Consider the following 23,490-nt stretch of genomic DNA (forward strand, 5'->3'; position numbering starts at 1 on the left):
GGACCGAATCTACTCTCAGCTAATCACTTTAATAGTTTATTTATGATTTCACAAGCACTAAAAGAAAACTCTCCAAAGAGTAATATTTTATGTAACTACAGCATTTTATGGTACCAAGAAATGTTTTCATTGTTAGGTGGCTACATACATCCATATGTTGATAGTAAACTTAATAATTGAAGAGATCACATTTTGCATCATTATGGAAAACATCCATGCTCCAGTGTGATGATATAATGGTCACTACTGCTAATGCTACACATTAATGAATTGGAAGCTAATTCAACCACACATGTTCAAGATCAGAATCAACTCGGAAGAATAATGGTACAGAAAGCATCACTGATGGTTGACAAGATTTGTTCCTTAGGTTTGTTACATAGAAATCATTTTTACATGGTTATCACTAAAATGCTGTTTTTTTAAAGGTGGAAATGCTCTGTTGTTGACTACATAATTCGCTCCTTATGTGTCCTCCAACAAATAAAAAACATCATGAGGATATATTAACAAACTAATAAGATATTGATTTTCACTAGAGAGAGTCTTTAAACCTACTGATTCATTGACTCCTACCCATGTTGAGGACTCACCTGTGCACGTCCAGTATAATCTGTTTTAGGATTTATCGTGGCCTGTATCATGTTATGATATAATGTTTGCACGGAGCATCAGTAATCTCGTTACTCAAACGTGATTTTAGTTCAGCAGTGTGAACAAATGAATTGCGGGGTCGGAAAAGCTTTTAAAAAAATCAGGTTATGTAAGAGTCAACCCCCTGCAGAGAGTCTTCCTACACCCTCTCTTTAGTCTTCTCTCAAAATCAGCTGTATACTGCAGCATGAGCAGAGGCTTTTAACAATGTATGGAGTGCATTTGACGTCAGCGGTAGACTTTTAAGAGTAGATCGAGAGTTATGGAAGAAATATTTGCTCCTTCTCTTTGGTGCCCTGGGTTGCATCCTAGTAGGCCTATGCCAATCCAAAAATCGTGCATGTTTGTGATTATGACAGTTACATCAAGAATTTCGTCAGTTATAAGATTTCATGCAAATATAAAATTCTTTCAATTTCTCCATACCGTGTGATGATTTTTGAACAGTATCAGTAGTGGCATTGATACTAAAGTGACAGTTTTTTCTCCTGCTTTTGCTTGTTGCAGCTTCTTTTGCAGTAAAATGTGAAAATTCAGGTTGTCTGTTTTCCTGTTTTTTCTGAATAGCATATCTCAGGAATGCTTTGAAAGAGTTTCTTTGAATTTGGTTCAGTTTACTTGGATTCAAGGCTGAACTGATTAGATATTGGTTGTCAAAAGTCAAGGTCACTGTGACCTCACATGTAACCTGTCGTTATAAATACAGTATATCAGGAACGCCTGGAGGGAATTTCACTACATCTGGCACAAATGATGACTTAGACTCAAGGATGAGCAAATGAGAATTTGGTAGTCAAAGGTCACTGCGTGCTCACAACTCAAGAATTCATCGGCTAATTAAGATTAAAATTTTGCACATGTCTAATATGATGAAACGATGAGGTGATGACATTTTCTATCCTAAAAGTCAAAGGTCAGAGTCACTGTGACTCATAATGTTCTGTCGAGACTCTTTTCTGTTCATTATTCAACACCATCAAAAGAAGAGCATGAGGGGAGATTTCTCATTTGGTGAGATACTGAATCAGTGACACCAATCTTAGGTGCCCAGCTTGGAACTGTTTGATTATGTAGATCTGTGCTGCTGGGTTGACGTTGCTGGAGAATTGCTTAATATAACTGTGAGGCCATTATTCCAGGTTTTGTTCTATTCTTTAAACAAGTGCATCCTCTGGGAATAGTCCAGTGTAAAAGGTCATGATCATAGTCAAATTAATATTTATGATTATTTTGATCAAGATTGTGATTAGTTATTACAATTATTCATTGATTTTAGTGTAAATCCTAGATCTTCTTCTTCTTTTCCTTTCGGCTTTTCCCTTCAGGGGTCGCCACAGCGAATCAATTGCCTCCATCTAACCCTGTCTTCTGCATCCTAGTGTAAATCCTAGATGCGAAGATGAAATAAAATTGTACCAGAAATGCTACATTTGCTGAACAGCTATTTATTAATAGATACACAGGGTTAGATCTTAACTTTTTCTGCAGTAGCCACCCGGGCTAGTAGCTTGCAAAATGCACTAGCCCGCAGAATGTTACACTAGCCCGTTACTTGAAGCCCATCTCCTGTGACAATTTTAGAAGTTTCAATACTAAAGTTAAAACAATTATCAAGTTGAAAAAAAATCAATGCTCCCACTTCCATTGTGGTTCTCATACATGACCTTTGTGTTTGAATTAGTGATGGTAACAGTTTTACTTTAACTAACTGACACAGCACTAAGGAACACCTGTTTCTCAATCTGAATGTCACATGTATTTCAATTCTAAAAAACTAACAGATTTTGAGACTGCTTGAATCTCCATACTCACCAGGTTATGCTCCCTGCGCTCAGAATCCCTGGCGATCTGGATAAGCCCATTAAAAGCTATGCTATCTTGCAAATTCACTGCAAATCTCCTCACTCACATTTCAAACAAACTTTTCAAACATGGCTGACATCACCCCACCTTACTGCCCTGCCATCTACCCTAAGTTACAGATTCTATATAGTGGTGCCATCTTGTGGCAAATTAAGCACTTATCATGGTGCAACACAGTTACCTGTGTCAATGAACAATGGCATCAACAATACATTACAATAGAAATAGAGTGAACTTAAAAAGTTTTGCACTAGCCAACACGGGCTAGTAGCAGAGATTTTGCACTAGCCCGTGGATATCTGCACTAGCCACGGGCTAGCGGGCTAATGTTAAGATCTAACCCTGGATACAGTATCTATTAGTATCATACTACAGAGTACCTGTTCGTTAAACACCTCACATGCAACCTACAGTAGATGATTGCTACGCAGCTGCACGCAGAAAAGCCCCAAGTCTTAGCAATCAGTTACTGAAACTACTCAGACAGGTGTGAAGCTAAAAATGGCTTTGAAAAGAGTGAAATAAGACAAATAATTCTAGCGTCAGATTTACTAAAGTTGAAAAATAATGTCTTCCACTACTTTATCTTTTGAGTTTTCCATGAGTGTAGCATTTTAAATTTAAATGTTGCAGTTGAACAAGTTCATTCAATTGTGGGAAGCCGTGTTTTCAAATAGTATGTGCAGCCCTAGTTCAGGTTGAAAATGATATATTTATATTTTTATATTTCTTTAGAGATCCTAGATCCCCCTTCCCCCCCAAACTGAGTCAAATATTGGGCTCTGTCCTCCGTCCCCAGCGGACGTTACAGCGAGAACTCGAACATTTGGATATTCATCTTTAATCTGGGCCGAATATCTGGAGTCCAAAAACTGCTATTCGGACCAGCCCAAAAAATAAGTAGGCAAAAGCATGGAAAGAAGCAGCTTTTTCAGCAGTGGAATTTTCTTCACAGCTTTTTTTCCCTAGTGTCAGTGTACCCAGACCTGCCGAGACCAATTAAGGACAGAAGTCAGTAACTTTGTAAAAAAAAAAAAAATCAGAAATTGGTGTTAAAAAAGCTTACTGCTTACTCTATACATTGACACATCTTTGTGTGCACTTGTGCATATTTGTCTTTCTTATCGCACATGTCCATGTCATCGTGTAAACATCAATGTTTCTGCATGTTAGAGTAAATGCAGGTGTTGCTGTAACTTGAGAATTGCAAGCCATTTCCAGGGCAGTTTGATGACTGTCATAAGGTGACAGTTTTGTCACAATCCTGAAGCCTTGAAACAGTATTTATCAGCACAGACTGACACTTGACAGGAGCCCAGTCACCCAGGAGACCGACAGGCACAGAGACCGACACACTCTCAGACTCTTAAGTTTATACTTTTCAGCCATTCACTTGTTTAATAATGACAGATGGAACATAATAGGCTAAGATGTTTGGATAGAAGAATGATGTGTAGAAATAATTATCAGTCACAGAAGGGTTAGAAGCCCAGGCAATGAAAATGCGCTAACTGCTCTGAAAGCTATGTGTGACAGTGCAGGGTAAAAAGTGAATAGCAGTGGTTGTAAGTAAGGTGTAATTCCCTGTAGATGAACATAAAAGCAACTTAAAGGCTTTTGACTGTTAAAAAGTCACCAAATGCTCAGCTTTTCAAAGGGTAATCATTTCAACTGCCTTGGCCACTTTGTTTTTCTCTTCTAATTCTCTGTCTAGTGCTTCTGTTTGTGTTTTTTTCTATAATATTTATAACTCAGACCGAAATGAGAAATGTAATTTGGTAACTCTCTTATTGACATGTTGATACTCACTGCTATTTAATCAGAGCAAACGGTCCGCCTGTTGTGTTGAGAAAGAATGCACTCTTTCTGGTTCAGATCAAAGGTTTCAAATTAGACCATTTTTTTTGGGAAATCATGCAAGTAGTGATTAATTGTTGTTGACTCCTGATGACATCAGTATTAATGGTGATGCCAGCATTACTACAGACTGTGCTTGGTGTGGATAAAAGCTTGTCTTAGCTCTGTGACTTTGTGGTCTATTGGTTCCGTAGTGCATACATCCATCTGTTAAGTGAACAGTAACCACAGCGCTGCCTCTTTGTAGTTTCGCTGTATGCTCACACTGCAGCACACCAATGTACAATATCATTTTCATTTTAGAATAATTTTCATGCAATTGGGCTAACTGGAAATCACAGTTGTATTCTGTGTAATTTAAAAGTTTTCTAACGTGTAACTTTCAGAATCTTTTTGTAAACTGTTTTTGATTGTTTACTGAGACATATTGCAATTGTTGTGCAGTGATACAATTGGAATCATTTTACATTTAACAGACCCAAGGTGTGCTCACTTCTTTTAAAAGAAACTATCCATGCGCACTCCCACACTCTCATGCATAACCCCTTTAACTTTTTGTGATACTATTGTAAAAACAAATAATTTCTCCTCAGATGAAGCAATTTCTCTGATTTCCTAAATCAAGTCTTCAGATTAAAGTAAGTATCTCAACTTGATGTTCAGCAAATTAAAATCTAGCCCATTCGATTCCTGCTCTCTCGGATTGTCTCCGCTCCCAGGTAGGAAATGCAGCCGACTGCTTTAGTCATCACTACACACTGTGCATTATGGTATTCTGTAGACCCTAAGTGAGCAGATGGACTGCTGCAGGGAGTGTATAGTTGCGTCCATCTATGCTGCATGAGCTTAGTGAGTCGAGTATGTGCTTGTGGAAAAAGTCTTGCGCATGTGGCTGAGTATTAAGCAAGGGCTGTCTGAGTCACATGTGTATTTAAAGAATGATGATATAAAAATAAAACCGACCGTGTGTACTGCACATTCCAGACGAGCATCAAAAATTTATGTGCATTTTTCCAACTTTTGTGTATGTTTCAGATCTACGTAAACAGATGGAGAGCTCAGAGCTTAGGAACCAGAGGCTCAAGGAGGTGTTCCAGAGAAAGATTCAGGAGTTCCGCACAGTCTGCTACGTCCTGACAGGCTACCAGATCGATATTACTACTGAGAACCAATACAGGCTCACATCAGTCTATGCAGAACAAATGGATGACTCGTTGCTCTTCAAAAAGGTATGCAGACTTTACAGTAAAGGCTGGGCAACGTGGCCACAATCAAGTATTACAATGGTTTTGACTCGAAGTTAAAATAAAATCACGTGCATTCAAAGACTTAACAATATGTGACATAACCCAGGAAAACACAGATTGAAACTAAATCACGATATTGCCACAACCAAAATCATATCCAGTCTCAAATATTGACATTGGTGTGATCAGTGTCTTTTTATTTTAGCCTTGCGTACCTGTACACTTGATTAGATCAGATCGGATTGCAAGTCGGTTTGAGCCGCTGGCAGTGTGCATCTCTATGAGCATATGCACAGTGATCATTAAACAGAAGCGTGAAGCTAAAATGGGCACACTGTCAACATTCAAAATTCCTACAGGCTGTAGCATCTGTGGGAGTGCTGATATCTGTCCCAGTGAGCTCTTCCACAAACGCTTGAGGAAGTGCGAATTTGACCTTGCAAGGTGTTTCTTTTTTTCCTTTTTACTGAATCCCCCACATCCAAGTTTATGCACCATTACGCCACGTTATAGCTTTGTGCCTGACTCTGCCATGCAGTGAGAGGAACACTGTGCCAACAGAGACGCTTCTTTACTGTGGCTTTGAATGTGTGTGAGTGGAGGAATGTGTGCGCATCAATGTGTGTTTGTGTGTGGGAGAGGAAGAGAGTGATGACCGGGCAGTGTTACAGGACTAGGCTGCATTAATCGATCACCACTCCCCATACGCTCATTGAATGGGCTAAATGAAAACTGTGACTGTCCCTTAGCTGTTCAGCAAATCCTTTTCTTAACAGAAAAAGCATCCTGTTGTGCTCCCTTTGCACTTACCTCTTTGTCTCTTTTCTTCCCTTCATCTCTTCATCCAGCTGTAGTCTTTCCCTCTTTATCTCTCCTTGTATATCTGTATTTCTGTTAATCTGATCTAAGTGTGTAGCAGTGTCTAATTGCCATATTGTTGATGTATTATGTTATGATATGAGGCCTCTAGCTAGAAGAGAAACTGTGGAGAATCCATACTGGTAAGGTAAACGGCTGCTTTATCTTGGCAGGTAATTACTGTGTTCAAGTGTTAGATGATTGCGACTGGTCATTAGTGCCTTGCTCATGGACTCACACAAATGCTGGTGAAATGGAGAATAACGTAAAAATATGGAACAGGGGATTAGAATGTCTGTTTGTGCGCGTACTTGTTTTTTTTTTTCTTGCTTGTGTGTCCAATCTGCTCCATCGAACCCACCTGCGACCCTGCCAAAAGAGATAATTCACTGTCAATATTTATTAACCTCAGACTCTGTCCATAAAACACACACACAGATTCAGCCACACACACAATCGTAACGCTCTCACGGCACGCACTGTCACACTCAAATGCACACATACTCGCTCCAGTCTCAACACCACACCACACAGCACCTCCTACCACCTCACCCTCCCTGCTTTGGTTGCACATGCATACAGATGTACAAAGCCACACACACACACACCCAAAACAGATGCTTACACCTTCAGTATTAGTATTCAGGGTGTTCACCGCTGAGAGTGTGTATGACATGCACGCCTAGTGGCCTATGGGAACAGAAAGGCCTGTACTACTAATGGAATACGATGCTCACACACACATAAAATAACACCCGCGCTTAAAGAAATACACATGAATATAATATGTACATCATGCATTAACATTCCTTTCAAGCGTGTGCATGAGTGTAATCTGGGCTACAAGAATATCAGTGAACTAATTGTGGGATGAGGCAGTTGTAAGTGGAGAGAATATGGGGGATTTTGGACAGGAAGCATAGAAGTCTTTACAAATAGGATTCTAATGTTATTCACCTCAGCAACAGGGTTGCCAGATAATCCTGCTAATATTCCACTCTTGCAGCGGCACTTAAATCCCCCTCCTATGGTGTAAGCTGTTTAACCTGCAACAGTCACGTTCCCACTCTTTCTCGTGCATTCATTACTGTATGGCTCGCTCTCATTCAAACGTTTCTTCGCTCTGTATTTGTATTCATTGTTGAGCCCTTTAAAGATTCCATATGGTGAAAATCCATTCTTATTGTGTTCTCGTTTTTTTTCCATTTGTGTTTTTCTTTTGTGTTGTATGAAGTGGGAGGTGTACAGTAAGAATGGTAAGAATATTAAGATGCCTTTCCTCAAGCCCAACAGCAACTAAATATCCTCACAGCTTTACGAGCCAGTGAAATTGTTCACGTCTATGTAAGACTACTTTAAAAAGGTCTCGCCCAGAAACAAGTGGTGTCAGTCACATTTTAGGGCATGACTATATACTATAAAACCATTTCTGTCCACTAAAACTCAAATGTTTGAAGCAATCAAAGAACAGAGTAGAGGAAAGATTTGAGCTGGCTGCTGTTGCTCCAGGACTCTCTGTCCGTCCACACAGCACAGGAGGCAGAAGCAGCCAAATGTGGCTTTGAACTCTTGAACCTTACTCACCCAGCCAGCACCGTCTGACTTCTATCTTTCCCAAAATGAAATCCTCTTGAATATTTGCCATTTTCAGCATGATTATGAAATAATCCATGCTGTTGAGGAGAATCTGGAGGCTCAAGATGTGACCTTCTTTAGCGAAGGGATGGTGACGCCTGAACATTGGTGGACCAGGTGCATGAAAGTTGAAGGCGACACTGGCAGTCGTGATGCTAAAATTTTCCATGCACCATCCCCATCGCTGCCCAGGAATAGAGAGCTGCTTCTGTTAACTGTAAATATCTCAGCCACAAGCAAAGCTTACCAAATACTGTTCTGTTGACTGCAAGAATATTTATGCACTTTCAGAATCTGTAGGTCTGAATTCCTAGTGAATTTTTTTTTTAAGTTGATGAAAACAGCCCCTCAACAACAGGAAAATTCTTACTGTTAGCACCTTGCACGGGTACTGTGGCTAACTTTGCCATTAGATTATTACACATGATCAAATGTCAGAGCTATTTGGAAATTCTAATGCTGAAGGACATTAAGAAATGCTGGAAAGAGTGATTTAGCAACTAAATACAATGACTGGATATGCCCTGCTCTGTAATTCATATCTTTGTTGTTGTGACCTTTAAGGGACCAAAAAAGAAGTTATTTTTATTATATATATTTTAAATTAATTCACTGATTAATCAATTCTAGGAATTTTTTTTCTGCCAAATATTGAAATTAAATCCAAAAATCCATATCGGTCGGGCCCTACTAAACAGCACGTTGGTCCTCTTGGTGGAAAATGTGAACACACCCACAGCATTTCCCATTAAATATTTTTTGAATTTTGTGAAAGAGAAGTCAAAAGGAACCTCATTGTGTTGGCACCTCAGAGCTTTTGTTTTTGATCAGTTTAACAGAATCAGCAGCCTGATTGTGTGATTCTTTGAACAGCTGGTCGTAAAATGGTGGGAGATCAAAAGTTGTGGGTGTCAAAGTCGACTGTGTCTGTGGGGCTCTTTTAGTTTTCTGTAAATAACCAATGCGCCACCAAGCTACTTAGCCGCAGATTGTTTATGTTGAGAAATGCTGTTTGTCAATTATTAATGCGATGTTAAAATAACTGTGATTCGAGAAGATTTTAAAAGGGAAGGTGCACAGGAAGTGTTTTTGTGTATTGCCGTCTTGTGTGTGTGTGTGTGTGTTTGTGTATGTAATTGATATTTTTAGCTCGCCCCTAGGTGAGAGGGCTGATTAGCATCAGTGATTAGGTATTCATGAGCTCTGCTAATCAGCGAGACAAACACCTTAACAGTGTGAGTGAGTGAGCTATTTCAACATTTTTCTTCCTGAAGTTTCAAGGAGAGGGAGGTACTGCTTGCATGTTTCATTAACGTTTGTGAATTTAAAGACTGAGATAAACACAAAGTAAGCTGCACAGTGATGGGTGGTTAGCACTGTTGCCTCGTAGCTAGAAGATCCCCAGTTTGCATCCAGCCTATGAGGTTTTCTGTGTGGAGTTTGCATGTTCTTGCTGCGAATGCATGGGTTTTCTCCGGGTGCTCTGGCGTCCTACCACAGTCCAAAAACTTGCATCCATTATCTACATACTGCTCAATCCTTACTAAAGTCACTGAAGGGCTGGAGTCCATCCTAGCTGACTCGGGGTGAAGGCAGGGGACACCCCGGACAGGTCGCCAGTCTGTCACAGGGCCACATATACAGACAGTCACGCTCGCATTTACACCTACAGGCAATTTAGAGTAATCAATTACTCGCAGAATATTTTTGGACTGTGGGAGGAAGTCGGAGAGAAAACGCATGTACAGGGAGAACATGCAAACTCCATGCAGAAAGATCCCGAGAAGAGTCCAAAAACACGGTGAGGTTAATTCGTGATTCTGCATTGTCTGTCAGTATGAATGGGAGTGTGATGTTTGTGTCTGTGTAGCGTTGCGATAGACTGGCGACATGTCCAGGGTGTCCCCTGCTTTCGGTCTAAGTCAGTCTGATGTCACATGATAGTTTGTTGGCAACAGTTAGCTTGCGCCATAGCCAAAATGTGACTTTTTTTGGTATGAATTACCTCTGCGATGTTAAAGAAATAGTATTTAAACTTTTCTATTCGCGTAGTGGCTAGAGACACACAGTAGCTCAAATGAGGCAGCACATGCCAAAGTTTCCTATCAAATTAGATTCCACTTGTGATGGACCTATGGGGTGTCTTGTAGGTCAGGTGAGGTCTGATTGTGGGAAGTAGGTGACTTTCTTGTGTATGTGTAGAAGTAATGCCACCATGTCGTAGCCACGTCAACACACATGTTGACAGATGTGATCAAGTTACTATAATCAGCCATAAAGAATTTAGAGAAGCCTAAACGTCAATATAATACTTATCCAAAGTTGTGCACCATGTTTGTTGCCTCAGTAAGGAAAATAGAGGCCTGGCTCATGCAATGTTAGAGCACTGCCTTTGCTCGTCAATACAGCGTTTGTTGAGGCAGTTAGAGTAGCTACAGTTATCAGCCAGGCTTGAGTGAAGCCCCTAAGCCTAAAACCAGAGGTCTTTTACCACGGTTTGGAGCTGCAGATCTGGAAGGGTAACCTTAGGCTCCTTTTATACTTGTTAGCAACTTTTTTTTTTTCAAGAGTTGGGGCTTGTTGTGTTATGAACACTGAGACTTAACTAACTTGTTACAGTTAACCTGAATTCATCTGTTTTGAGCAAATTTACTCAGAGGTGATTCTGTTCAGGAATTAAGCCAGCCGACCTCTCTGCAGGGAAAAGCCAAGAACAATCCTTCATCCTGCATATGTTTTGATTTAGAGTGCAACAGAAAAGCCCCCTGTTCATAGGGGGTTTGTTGTGTTTTTCTAAGAGAGAAAGAGAGAAAGAGGGTGAGGAATAGTGGTGCACTGCCCCACAGTGAAATAAGTGTTCACCTATTTTAAGTACTAAAAAATAGAAAATCAATATGTGGTGGCCGACGGTGTGGTCTGCCACCACAAATACACTGATGTATGGCAAACACTGAAGCCTAAAAATGTTTTCAGTTCGTTATGAAACTGGCAGGGCAAATTAAGACCATGGTGGGCTGCCACAGTCTTGGTAATTTCTTTTGTCAAATATATTCTAGAGATTGAGGCTCATGTTGTTCATATTGTAGTTGAGTTGAGCAACTAGGTTGAGTCAGATCAGATTAAACAATAAGAGTAAACAATCAAGTCTTACAAGTTGTCTCTCTGTCAGTAATCTCCCAAAGCAGACCCACTGCTGGGCTTACACACCTCTGCTATTGATTAGCTCATTACCAACTAAACAAACACGCACAGAACTCTGCTCTCCATAGCAGTTGCTAAAAACTTCTCGATGTTCTCTGTCGACTGACTTTTTTTTTTTTGCTTTTTTTCATTTCTTCTCTCCTTTGCTCTCTCTCAACTGTCTTTGCTTCCTAATGAAAGAAAGTATCTGAGGCCAGCTCACTAAAACATATTCCCAATTAACTGTCAACCCTCTCACCAAAGAGATGGAGTGAAAGAAAAATGTATGGAGAGATAGTGGATGGTAAGTGATGCATGGACTGAGTTGGAGCAATGAAAAAGTGCCTTTAGAAAAAGCAAAATAATTTGTGTCTGCATGTGAGAGTGGGCGAATAAAGAGCACAGTTAATAAAGTACAGTTTATGAGCACTGTCGAGTCTTAATGACCTGTCTCTGTTTTATCAGGCACTTGGGAATGATTAACGCCATGCGAATGTGTATGTGTGACACAAATTGTAAGCCATCTCTGCTTGAATAGCTCAGTCATTTGTCTGTTATAGCTTAATTTTAAAACAACTTTAAAGCCCAGCTTGACTGTCAGGGAAGCTGGTGGCTCCATCAGCGGGACCCAGCAGAGCCAGTAGACACTCCTTGTCACCCACTGATAAGCCTGTTATCTTTCCTGTTTTCTGACCAGTCAGATTTAATGGCAGTGTGTCAAATCGTTTTTTTGCTTCTGACAGTGTAACAGCTACTTAAAATGATAAGGACCAATAAAGATGGTGCGTTTTCTTTTTCAACCATTTTTATTGATTAGAGAATAAAGTGGGTTAGCGAGCTCTTTTTAAAGTGAATGGCAGTTACCACACATTTATTGTCCACAGCAACACTATTGAAAACAGTCAGCAGGGTTTAAAAAAGTATCAATACAGCTGTTTTTTAAAAAGGAGAACAGTTAGAAAATAGTCCTATTTATCATCAAGGTTATGCCAACATTTTGCCTTTTCGAGCACTTGAAACGGAGATAAAATAATACCACTTTTTTCATGTCAAGTCCAAGTATTTAGATTTGGGTGCTTATTAAACTTCTCTGACACCTTGTATGATACGTGTCCTGTTGGTTGACAAACAAGCCCCCAAAGCCCATTCAGTGGGGCTTAGAAAAATATTGTTGGATGAAGGCAGAGACTTACAGTACCACTTCAGTACATGTCCCCTTCGTTTTCGGTTAGCATGTCCGGCTTATTGCTGACTCAGTTTGCCATTGTGTATTATCGGGCTTCTTCCACGAACACTGTACCATCTGTAGTCCTTTGGGAAGATGATTCTACTCTTGCTGTAGCACTGTAGTGTGCCTATTTTTAGCTGAATCTGATGAAACAAGGTCAAGATGCAGATTAAAGACCAGTGAGTTACAAGAAATCTTTCAAGATAATGTGGAGCCATTTTGAGTTTGAGGAGAAATATTTGTGTTCTTTACACTCAAAAAATTCTCTGTGCAAAATGGAATACTTGCCTTTTATTCCTGTTGTACATCATTTTGTCATCTAAGATTTGTGTGTGCGCGCTCTTGCTCACGTGTATTAGACAGAATTGAGTGTGATAACAATGAATATGAAAGTAAACCAGATGAGTGGGTGTTTGAAATATTTTGGGAAAAGAACGAAGGCTTGCTGGGACTGAATTTCACTTTGCTCACTGACTGAAACAAAGCAGTCACTGATGTATCGCTGATAGCTATGAAGATAAACATGAGCGAAGCACTAATAAACAGTAAACACAAAGGCTGGTGGGAATACAAGGGTGAATAAATTAGCTGCATTTTTAGTGGATATGACTTCATGTACTTTAAGCTTCAGAGGCAAATCTTGGAGTTAAAATCCCAGAGAAAGAAGAGAATGTTGACTGTGATTTCTCCTGACACTTTCCTGTCCTGCTTGCCCTGAGGGTGTGTGTGTGTGTGTGTGCGTGCGTGCAGGTTTGTGTGCCTGCTCTTGTCGGCATCACTAGCTCCTCTGGTCAGTGTTCAGAACATATGTCTGCTGTCTCCATGGTAACATGATACATCACAACCACACATAAGTCCACCTGAGGTCATGAATACTTCTGAGTTTGCACAAGGTTGCTCCGGTGCTGTGATGTAATCTCAGCGGCTCTGCATTAGTGCTGTCTTCTTCACTTAGCTTTTCTCTCATCCAGCCACTCACTGACTTTATCGACACTGTTTCGATGAGTCTGACTGTCATGTATCAACATCAGCTTACATGAACGCATTACCTCATGGATGGGTTAGTTGGGCTGTCCACTACACAACACTAAATCTCATAAATGGATGTCAGGATGGAGGGTGTGGAGATTTACCGTACTGAACTCACCAGACCTCTGTTGTTCACCACTCATCTCTGCTTGTTAATAGCTGCTTGAGGCTAAATTCGGCACTAGCATAAAACTTAAACTCCACCTGAACTGTCAGCGATTACACTGCATTTTGGGTTATGTAGGCACATGATCGTGACAAGGAAGAATGTGTGGAATAAAAATAGTCCATCTCTGATTTCTGCTGCATCAGTTTGTTTTTTTTCTGTCCTCTGTTGCTCTGGTAGTATTACAGACGTGAAATGTAAGATCGGTCGCTTACTCTTACAGTGTCTGTTTACTTTTTCCTAAGTAAAGATGAGAGTAACGCCAAGCATGCAGTCCAGTATGAGCAATGTGTGATATAGTGAAAGGTCACTTATCTTAATTTATGATTGACCTATTACTACTCTAATACTTGTAATTAGCAACCTACCTTACCTGTCACTTTGACACGCAGACAGCATACAGAATTGTATTAAATTTGTATTTTTTTTACTTTAAAACTTGGTGTAAAATAGTGTTTCTTCCCAAATATGTAAAAGGGTATTCTGTGCACATGCGGTTGTGAGGCTGGTTGGATGTACTGGAAAATTCTCTGAAACCCCTTTGGAGACGGCTTATGGCAGAGAAATGAACATTCAATACACCAGCAACAGCTCTGGTTGACGTTCCTGCTGTCAGCATGCCAATTGCACGCTCCCTCAAATCTTGCCACATCTGTGGCATTGTGCTGTGTGATAAAACTGCACCTTTAATGGCCTTTTATTGTGGGCAGTCTAAGGCACACCTGTGCACTAATCATGGTGTCTAATCAGCATCTTGATATGACACACCTGTGAGGTGGGATGGATTATCTCAGCAAAGACGAAGTGCTCACTATCACAGATTTAGACAGATTTGTGAACAATATTTGAGAGAAATGGTGATATTGTGTATGTGGAAAAAGTTTTAGATCTTTGAGTTCATCTTATAAAAAATGAGAGCAAAAACAAAAGTGTTGCATTTATATTTTTGTCGAGTGTACTTAAATCATCAGCTCCCAATTTAAAACAAAATTATTTTTCTCACAAAATAAAGGTTGTAGATCCTAGAGATGTTTTTGTTACCACCGAATTAAAGCAGGTGGTCATATATATACTTATATTCAGAATAATAAGCTTTTTATTTCTATAGCGCTTTACGAAAAAGAGCAACAGTGAAACAATTAAAAGCAATAATTACGCACCAGTTATGCAAACAGTCTTTAGGCGCCACAGAAGAAATCCATGAGGCTGAGGGCTGGTGTGGAAACTCCTGATTTGGGGCTAAATGATTTGAGGAAAATGTCTGATTAAATTGTTATTAGGAGATAACAAATCTTAATGTGTGATTTAGGTCCTTGTGCAATTAAGTTTTAATCAGACGGAAACTTGCTTAATTTTCAACAGGAAATATCTCGGTTGTGTCATATTTTACGAGTTGTAAACAACATTTAAGGTTGTGATTTTCAACTTCACCAGCTGCAATGAAAGCTCTCCTCGTGACTCTGGTTAATTAACATTCATTTGTCAGCATGCCATACTAAAAAAATAATATTTGCTCATTATTGTGCTCCTGCTCCCTTGCATTTTCATAATAAACACACATACTTTTAGACCTAATGTGCATCATTTTAGCAGCAGCTTCAGCAGTGTTTAGGCCAACAGTGGAAAGTTTTCTTGAGATAAATGTTAAAGCAATATGAGTGCACCTGAGATACTAAAAAAATATTTATTATATACACAAAATCCCTAAGTAAATAGCCAAACATGGTCTGGACAGTACTTACAGAGAAATGATTTAGTTTAGTGATTCCAAGTAAGCTGCCTTCCTCAAAACTACATCTGTAACAGTCAATATATCCAGGTTAGACACAGTATCACTGCCAGTTTGGATAATGTGATTGGGATAATGTCTCACCTGCTCAAAATTCTAACAACAAGATCGTGTTCACCAGTCCAGTTTGTTTTGTTTTGAATCCTATCTGAGTGTCGCATACTTTTTTATTTATAATGTTTTGCATTGTTAAAGCTTAATGTCACTGCATATAAATATTTCCCTTCCTCAGTTTGAATGTGTTGCTTGGAAGTTTAATGCTGAAAAATCTAGCCCAATGGATAGGGTTTTTTTCTGTGATAGAATAAAATGTCAGGATTTCAATTTGATGTAATTTGCTTAACTGATTGCTAGCCACATTAAAAGTCAATAATCTAAGAATCATTGGTGAAATATGGTCAAACTTTTGCCACAAGCAGATAAAACTGTTTCATCCACATTTAATAACCACTACATTTAATGCCAGTGCCTTTAGGAATTTGAGGTTAGCAGATAATTTAAACAGCAGGTTACTGAATTATAAATTAAATGGCAAAATGAATGACATCATTTAAAACTGCTATTCAACAAGTATGAAGCACAGCAAAGGCACAGCAGTGTTCCACAGTAAATTAAAATCCATGCTTATTAATCTCTTCACAGCAGTTTGATATCAAAATAATCCTTATGATCTAGATGATGGAAGGACTTGTTCACAGGAGTTAACATTAATCCAGCTGCTAGGAACAGCTGCTCAGGCTGAACAGATGTCCACAAATACTGTCAGAGCAGGAAATCTGTCAGCATTTAATGTCACATCTAAAATACATTTATACTCGGAGCACAGTGCTGCCAATGCACTTCATCACTCCAGTTTGAATGTTGTTGGACGCATGTTATAAGAGTCCTGCTGCTCCTAAATGTTAGCAGCGTTAGCAGCTACAGCTCCCGACAGACCCTAAGCTTTCTGCCTGAAATCGTAGTTTAGCACTTCAGGTAGCTGGCTGAACCAGATGGCTCACTGACGGCTTCTATGCTGCAGAGTTTATTAACATTACTGCCCCATTTAGCACTTATTTATTCAACAGGGCAGTGTGCTCATTTTATCGACCTTTGCAGGTGCTCTGCAAACACACCTGTAACTCCATCTGATTGAAGAGTAAGAGGCTCCAACTGGTGGCACATCCAGCAAACCTGCAGGACACTTGCATACATGCACCTTGTCTTCTGCCTCAGTGGTTAATATATTTAGAACTGGTTAAGCTATTCACTGCATTTAATAGATTAAAAGCCCCTTAATTTTCTTGCACCTCACATCATTCCATAAGCCACTTTTTCCTCCCTTCACTCTTGTGCATATTGTAAATATTATTATGATTATAACTATATTGTTGTCTATTGTTGTTCACTGTATGCTGTAACATGGGAAATTTCCCCTGATATGGGGAGTAATAAAGATTGTCTTATCTTAATAATTGATTATTATTTCAGGAATACACTAACGTTCAAAAGTTTGGTATCACTTAAATATGTTCTCATTTTTGAAAGAAAGAATCATTTTCAATGAAAATAAAAAACTGTATTTTTTTAAGTTAATTTAAAAAATCCAGTGTAGACGTTGTTAATGTGGTAAATGACTATTTTAGATGGAAACGTCTGATTTTTAATGGAATATCTCCATAGGGGTACAGAGGAACATTTCCAGCAACCATCACTCCTGTGTTCTAATGCTACATTGTGTTAGCTAATGCTGTTGAAAGGCTCATTGATGGTTTGACCCTTGTGCAGTTATGCTAGCACATAAATAAAAGTGTGAGATTTCATGGAAAATGTGAAATTGTCTGAGTGATCCCAAACTTTTAAACGGTAGTGTATATTACTATTTAGCCCTCCTGACCAAAAATGCCAAAATCTGCATTGAAATCAGTAATTAACAACTGATAATTGCCAATAGTATACTTAACACCTATGAAGTTACAAATGTATAATGAGATTTTCCTCTAACTTTATTAACGGTTTCAAAAAAAAGTAAAGAACATAAAGTCAAGGCAAAGATCAGAGAAATCCAAACAAAAAAACAAAGCAGAGTTAGGGAGTGTGTTAACTTCCAGTTGCATTTGAAGTTTTAAGGTGTCTTATTTTAACAAGTGTAACTAATTCCATGTTTTATGTATTTAAGCTACTGAGAATCAGGTTAATTACAGTTACGGTGTTCATCTTACCACTCACAAAATTCTTTTGTTGAAAGATTGATGCAGTCATTAGTTATTTTTGCTCCGACACATGATCACTGCGGTAAAATCAGTAAACAAAAAGCTGATTAGACTATAAATATGGATAGAATTGTTGCTGTTTAATTATTTTTGGTGGGAGCTCTTAACATCATCTTTCTCCATTTCTCTCTCTCACATCCCCCACCCAACTTGAGAAAAATGCCAAAATCTGCATTTAAATTGAAAGCTGTTCATCTGCATATTTCTGATTATTCAACTAATTTGCCGTCTGTTTTTACACCCCCACCAATCAGCAGCCATGCCATCCACTGGATTTGCTCGGTGTTGATGAGGCTGCTGCTGATGGGACAGTCGTGTGCATGTGCGAGTACTGTACATGTGTGGGTAGTACGAGTGGGCGAAGGTGAAATCTGATGCAAAGGTATGAATGAGAATGGAATTTCTGAAATTCGCTTCATTTTTCTGACCGCGGTGAGATGAATTGGATAAAGATTAACGCAGCAGGGGAGGGAAAGAACTGGGCAGTGAAGAAAAGTCTGCTCATTAGCAGTGGAGGTCAACTGATCTGTGAACTGCATGTCACCACCTCAATATAGAGCCATCAGTCACGTCAGGCCGTGGTTTTAACAGTACGGTTGCAAAGACCAGGGCAGAGAAGCATGCCCGACTGTCTGTAAGCTTTTCATCCGTAAAGGACTTGCGGAAGTGGAGTATGAATGGTAGAGGAGTGGTGATTAATCATTATCTTCCCACCACATACTTGTCTCTTAACTTTCAAACATCTGTGCCAGTCACAGTCATACATAATAGAAACAGCTCATCAAATGGAAATGAGAGTGCAGAGAGCTTCATTAAGTGGGAAAAAGTAGCTTTGTTGTGTGGTTGGAGTACAGCAAAACTGTGATTGCAGAAGCAAAACATTTACAGTTGAATTTAGGCTTGTGGTGGTGCCATCTTTTTTTTTCTTTTTTGTGAAAAATTTCGCTAAACCAAGAGCTGCTGTATTTTTGTGCTATAGAAGTGAGAAAGGAGAGCTTGTTTGGAGTTAAAATTAATCGCAATCACATGCAACATTAATGCTTCTGCTGCCAAAACTATGAGGAGATAAATAGTTTTATTTAAGTCATTCAGTGGCAGCAACAGTTTACCTATGACTGTCTGGATGGAGATGTGGGCTTTTTTTTTTCAGGAAAGAAAACACGTTCACTGACGCACAATTATAAACTTTAATTGAGTGCGTGATATTGTCAAATATTTCAACAATTTAAAAATTGAACACTTAGCAAAAGGACCATGAGACTCTTGGCTGTTGCCCCTGGTAACCCTGAGATTTCTGATGAGCAGAGAGCAACAGATGGAGGTCAGAGAAAGAGAGAGATTAAATCACACTAGGATCACTTTATTGTTGATTTTGGTGTCTGATTTGCTCATATCACTAGGGCTGTACCCGAATATCCGGATATTCGTTCGCTACGGCACTATCCGGATATTAATTTGATATCCGAATATTCGCCCCCCCACCCCCACCCCCCGTCGGACGTTACCGGGCGGAAAGAATATGCCGCGTTACTGTCTTCCCTCCGCCTTCGGCCCACATCGGCACTTATCGGCTCATCTCATCATGTGATCACATAAACATATACACATATGTCTATAACATAGACACATATGTCTATGTGATCACTCCCTCCTCCCCCCCCAGACGAAAATATTCGGAGCTCCTCTCTTCCCTGCGCCTTTGGCCCACTTTGGCTCGTCCCGCCGTGTTCTTCGGCTCATTTCGGCTCCTCCATTGGTGTTTGTAAACACCACCCGAATGGCCGGGTGGCTGCCGACTCTGACGTTGCGCTTCACTTCGTTGCATAAACACAAGACAAGATGCCGAAGACCTCTGCTGAAGACAAAACGAAGGCAACGAAGGTCGGTTTACACTGGGTTCAATCCGTCATCAGGAAATGTTGGCCAGAACTTTCTAAAAATGAAAAAGGATTCTCACTATTCAGGCCAGCCCTACATATCACTAAATGTATTCTTATACATTTTGATACATCATAATGCTGTATTTCCTCCACATTTTCATCTTGTAGTTAGTTTGCTCTTGGCAGCACATTTATCCAATATTCACCCCAATGGCCTCAAAATCCTCAAGTCACACCAAAGTGGAAAACATAAAAACAATCCCTCTCATGCCCTTATAGCCCTACTGGTAACAAATCACACCGAATGAAGGGGAAAAGCTTATTTCAAGGTCAGGAGAGTAGCAGCATGGAGTAGCGTTGCCTCTTATCTCTGCACTGGCATGACAACAGAGGCGTCAGTAGTTTGCCTTTGCTTTCCCATCTTTCATGTGTTTGTGTTGAGCTGTCTCAGGGCGAGGGTGCGCACCTTTTATTCTGACCCTGTTTGCATTCTGGAGAGGAGCATGATTGTCATTCAGGCAGTATGCAGCGCCTTGGTTGGATGAGGTCACTATTAAGCCCCGCCCTGCATCTCAAGCCAGGAAGTATCGATTTCCTTTAATTGGATAGACAAATGAAAAGATGAATGGGATAGCACTTCTCCTCTTCATTGTTGAGCTCTGTCCTTCTAAGATTTTGTGCACAACTTCCTCTTAGATTCTTTCACCCCGTCTTGAGGAACCAGAAGATTTCCTTCTTTTCTGTCTGCTTTTGTGCTGGATTAGGTTGATGTCACCTTGAGGGAGGAATCTGTGATATTGGCATTTACCTTAGCCTCACCTTGCATTTTATCAGCATCTCGCTCCCTCTGCTGAGTGAGGAAATCCAGTTATTTTCAAATGTAAACAGAACCTTGTTTTCATAAAGGTCATATATTGTTCACAACACTTTTTAGGAAAGCGTGAATATGCAAATGAGCATTGATAAGGTCAGTATTTGAATAAAGCTGATTTGAAAAAGAAAATCTCCCCTGACCTTTCATTAAATCTTTTGAGTTTTTACCTGCACAAAGACAGAAATTTGACACAAGTGCTGCTGAACTTATGGCCTACTGGGTCATGTTTGTTTAAAGTACACTTCTCTTTTAACCATCAAAAGTTTAGTTTTGTCTTGAGATTGCATTATTTAGAGGAATTTTATTACAAAAACATGGTGTCTAATCACAAACTGTTAATGGTTAGTGGTTTGAAATGACTCATCTACTCCATCTGTACGCTAATGCACAATGTTTTATTATACGTGTACAGAATCAATCATATCAAAGTGCCAGTACTTGAGTAGACAGATTAGACAGTGTAAGTAGAGCACAGTACATTTACAGTCATTTAAGAAGCCATGTATGCGACCTTGTGAAACATTAACACAACAAGTATGCTAATTACATTAATATATTCATTAAATCAATTATGCACTGACATTTATGCAGCAACAGTCGATCACTTCAAGAATGCTTTAATTTTTTTCAACCTTGGCCTGCGTTTGATCATAATGAGTTATTTTCTTAATTTTGCGTCACTCTTTGTGATTTTTTTTTTTCACTTCAGCTTTTTGTGCCTCTTGTTCCAAGAGTATTAGCACAGTTAACTTTGATTTAAAGTACCCCTGCATGCATTAATTACCCCCGAAAACTCATCCTCATGTATCAAAAGTTACAAATTTACAATTTCTTTCGATGAAAATAATCTTTTCCTGCCTCAGAATGACTTAGCTTGTAATGATAGATACATACATAGATACTTTATTTATCCCTGTAGGGAAATTGTTGTATCCGGCAGCTCATATGAAACACCTAAAAAACACATAAAAACATCATCACATATAAAAAACATAAAAGGGCAACCGAGTTAAATTTATAAGTGCAAATTAATACGTGCATGTGCAAGTGGGGGAGCTATGAGGAGTTTTGTAGTCTGATGGCTGAAGGGATGAAGGATCGCCTGAAGCGCTCCGTCCTGCAGCGCATTGAAAGCAGACGGTCGCTGCGGCTGCTCTTTTGTCCGGAGACAGTACTGTACAGAGGATGGGTTGGATTTGTCAGGATGCTCTGCACCTTGCCCCTCATGCGTCTCTCAACCACTGTCCCCACATCGTCCAGACCTCTCCCGACCACTGAACCAGCTCTCTTAATAAGCTTGTCCAGCCGCCTCCTGTCCTTGTCCATCTGGTTGCCACCCCAGCAGACAGCAGCATACAGCAGGGCACTCTCCACCACTGATTTGTCGAACATGTGCAGCATGTCACTGCACACATTGAACGAGCGTGGCCTGTGGAGGAAGTGAGAAGTGTTGGAGTGTCTTAGCCGTACATGTTTTGGACAAAAGCAGAATCTGAAAAATCAATAGTGATACAGAAAGTCCCACCAAGCAATTGTTCGGATTGATTCCTGAAGTTTGTTTCGTATAAAGTTTGAAAGTCTGAATCTGAGACTGACAATGGTGCTTTCTAGGTAAAAAATACCCAGCCATTGTGTTGACTCCTTATTTCACTCTTTATGTGCCTTACAGCCTTTAACAGACAAAAAAAAAAAAAAATCGTAGTTCTGACAGGTTGACAATCTTTGTTACAGACCTTCTTCAGCAAAGATTGCCACCCTGACTGAACTAAGATTTAAAAAAAAAACCCTGTAGAAAGAAACACAACCCATTAACCTGTGGTTTTAGAAGAGTTTTAAAAATGCTGCTGAGGAGCGGGACATATGGAGCCCTGCTTAGCTGGCTGCTATCACGGCACCAACCCTGGAAAGATGTATGTATGTTGAACGTAGTGAAGGTATTTAAGGTCACATAAGTATGAATTTTGCTTAATATCTTTCAGTGCCATCATATTTTCTGAATTCAAATTACCCAGTACTTTGCTTTATGACCAAATATCTATGAAGCTAATGACCGTCCCATGAGCTTCAGCTGTACTTTTAGTTTAGATTTAAAATGTTGATGGGACAGTGCCATGGCAGTGTCAGTGTGACCCTGTTACCCCACTGATGGAAGCATTTACCGAGAGTTGCCCCTGGCCCGAGTGCAGCTTCACAATGCTGATAGCGAGGGTGTAGACGTTCAGTCTGTAAATAAATTGAAACTAAAGCCAAGAATACCCCAACATTTTACACTGCTTCAAACACGCACAGTTTGATTCATGCGAGGCCTCAGTCGTGAGCCAAGGCTACTCGTTTTTGAAGTGCCAAGATTTAAGTAGAGATAAATAATTTATAAAAGCACTGACTGTTTATTTGAATCTTGAGTAAGTTTACTAGAATGCCCTCAGTGGCTTTAAAGGTTTTCTCTGGTATTGGTGAGCCCAGTTCAATTACCAGATTCCTGTTTATCTGTTGGCGTCCTTGTGTTTCATTTCATTGCCCTGTCTCATCACATCTCCGACCCGAGCACCGCCGCTTCAGTTTGAAGTTCATCACTATTTGTAATCCACGCAAACCTGTGTAGCCGTTGTTCAGCTACCTTTGTGTGTTTGTTTGTGTGCATCCACATATACACTTGTCCACTTGAAAACCAGATGTTGTGCAGAAGCACCAATGTTTTGCCAGACACTAAGGCTGTTATTTTAGTTTTCCTTCCAACTGTGGCAGTCTTCAGCTGCCACAGGCCTTCATCAACTTGTCCACTGTGTCTCACAAACTCCCACGCGTATGTACAGTCTGTTCTGATCACAAACTTCAGCATAAAGAGTTGCAGACACTGAGATCTCCATGGTAACTGGTCGCAGTGTTTTTCTTTGATGTACGTGTTCCGTGTTCTCAAAGCGGCCGCCGTTTCTGGAGACTTGTGCATACATGTTTGTGTGTTGCAGCTGCGATGAGAC

At 39.9% G+C, this 23,490-nt stretch overlaps 1 protein-coding gene across 4 annotated transcripts in view; it reads left to right on the forward strand.

The window, feature by feature from the left end:
• The window catches only part of mad1l1 (mitotic arrest deficient 1 like 1), a 68,884-nt gene that overhangs the window by 40,360 nt on the left and 5,034 nt on the right, over positions 1–23,490 (forward strand). For 3 of the 4 annotated variants that reach the window (XM_022208934.2, XM_051945365.1, XM_022208933.2), the window contains exon 17: positions 5,410–5,603. The exons of the other annotated variant lie outside the window; for it this stretch is intronic. In XM_022208934.2, the coding sequence (XP_022064626.1) occupies positions 5,410–5,603 (194 nt within the window). The remainder of the gene's footprint in view (positions 1–5,409; positions 5,604–23,490) is intronic. 4 annotated transcript variants of the gene reach the window in all.

The sequence above is a fragment of the Acanthochromis polyacanthus genome, chromosome 3, assembly GCF_021347895.1.
Source record: "Acanthochromis polyacanthus isolate Apoly-LR-REF ecotype Palm Island chromosome 3, KAUST_Apoly_ChrSc, whole genome shotgun sequence".
NCBI classification, from domain to species: Eukaryota; Metazoa; Chordata; class Actinopteri; family Pomacentridae; genus Acanthochromis; species Acanthochromis polyacanthus.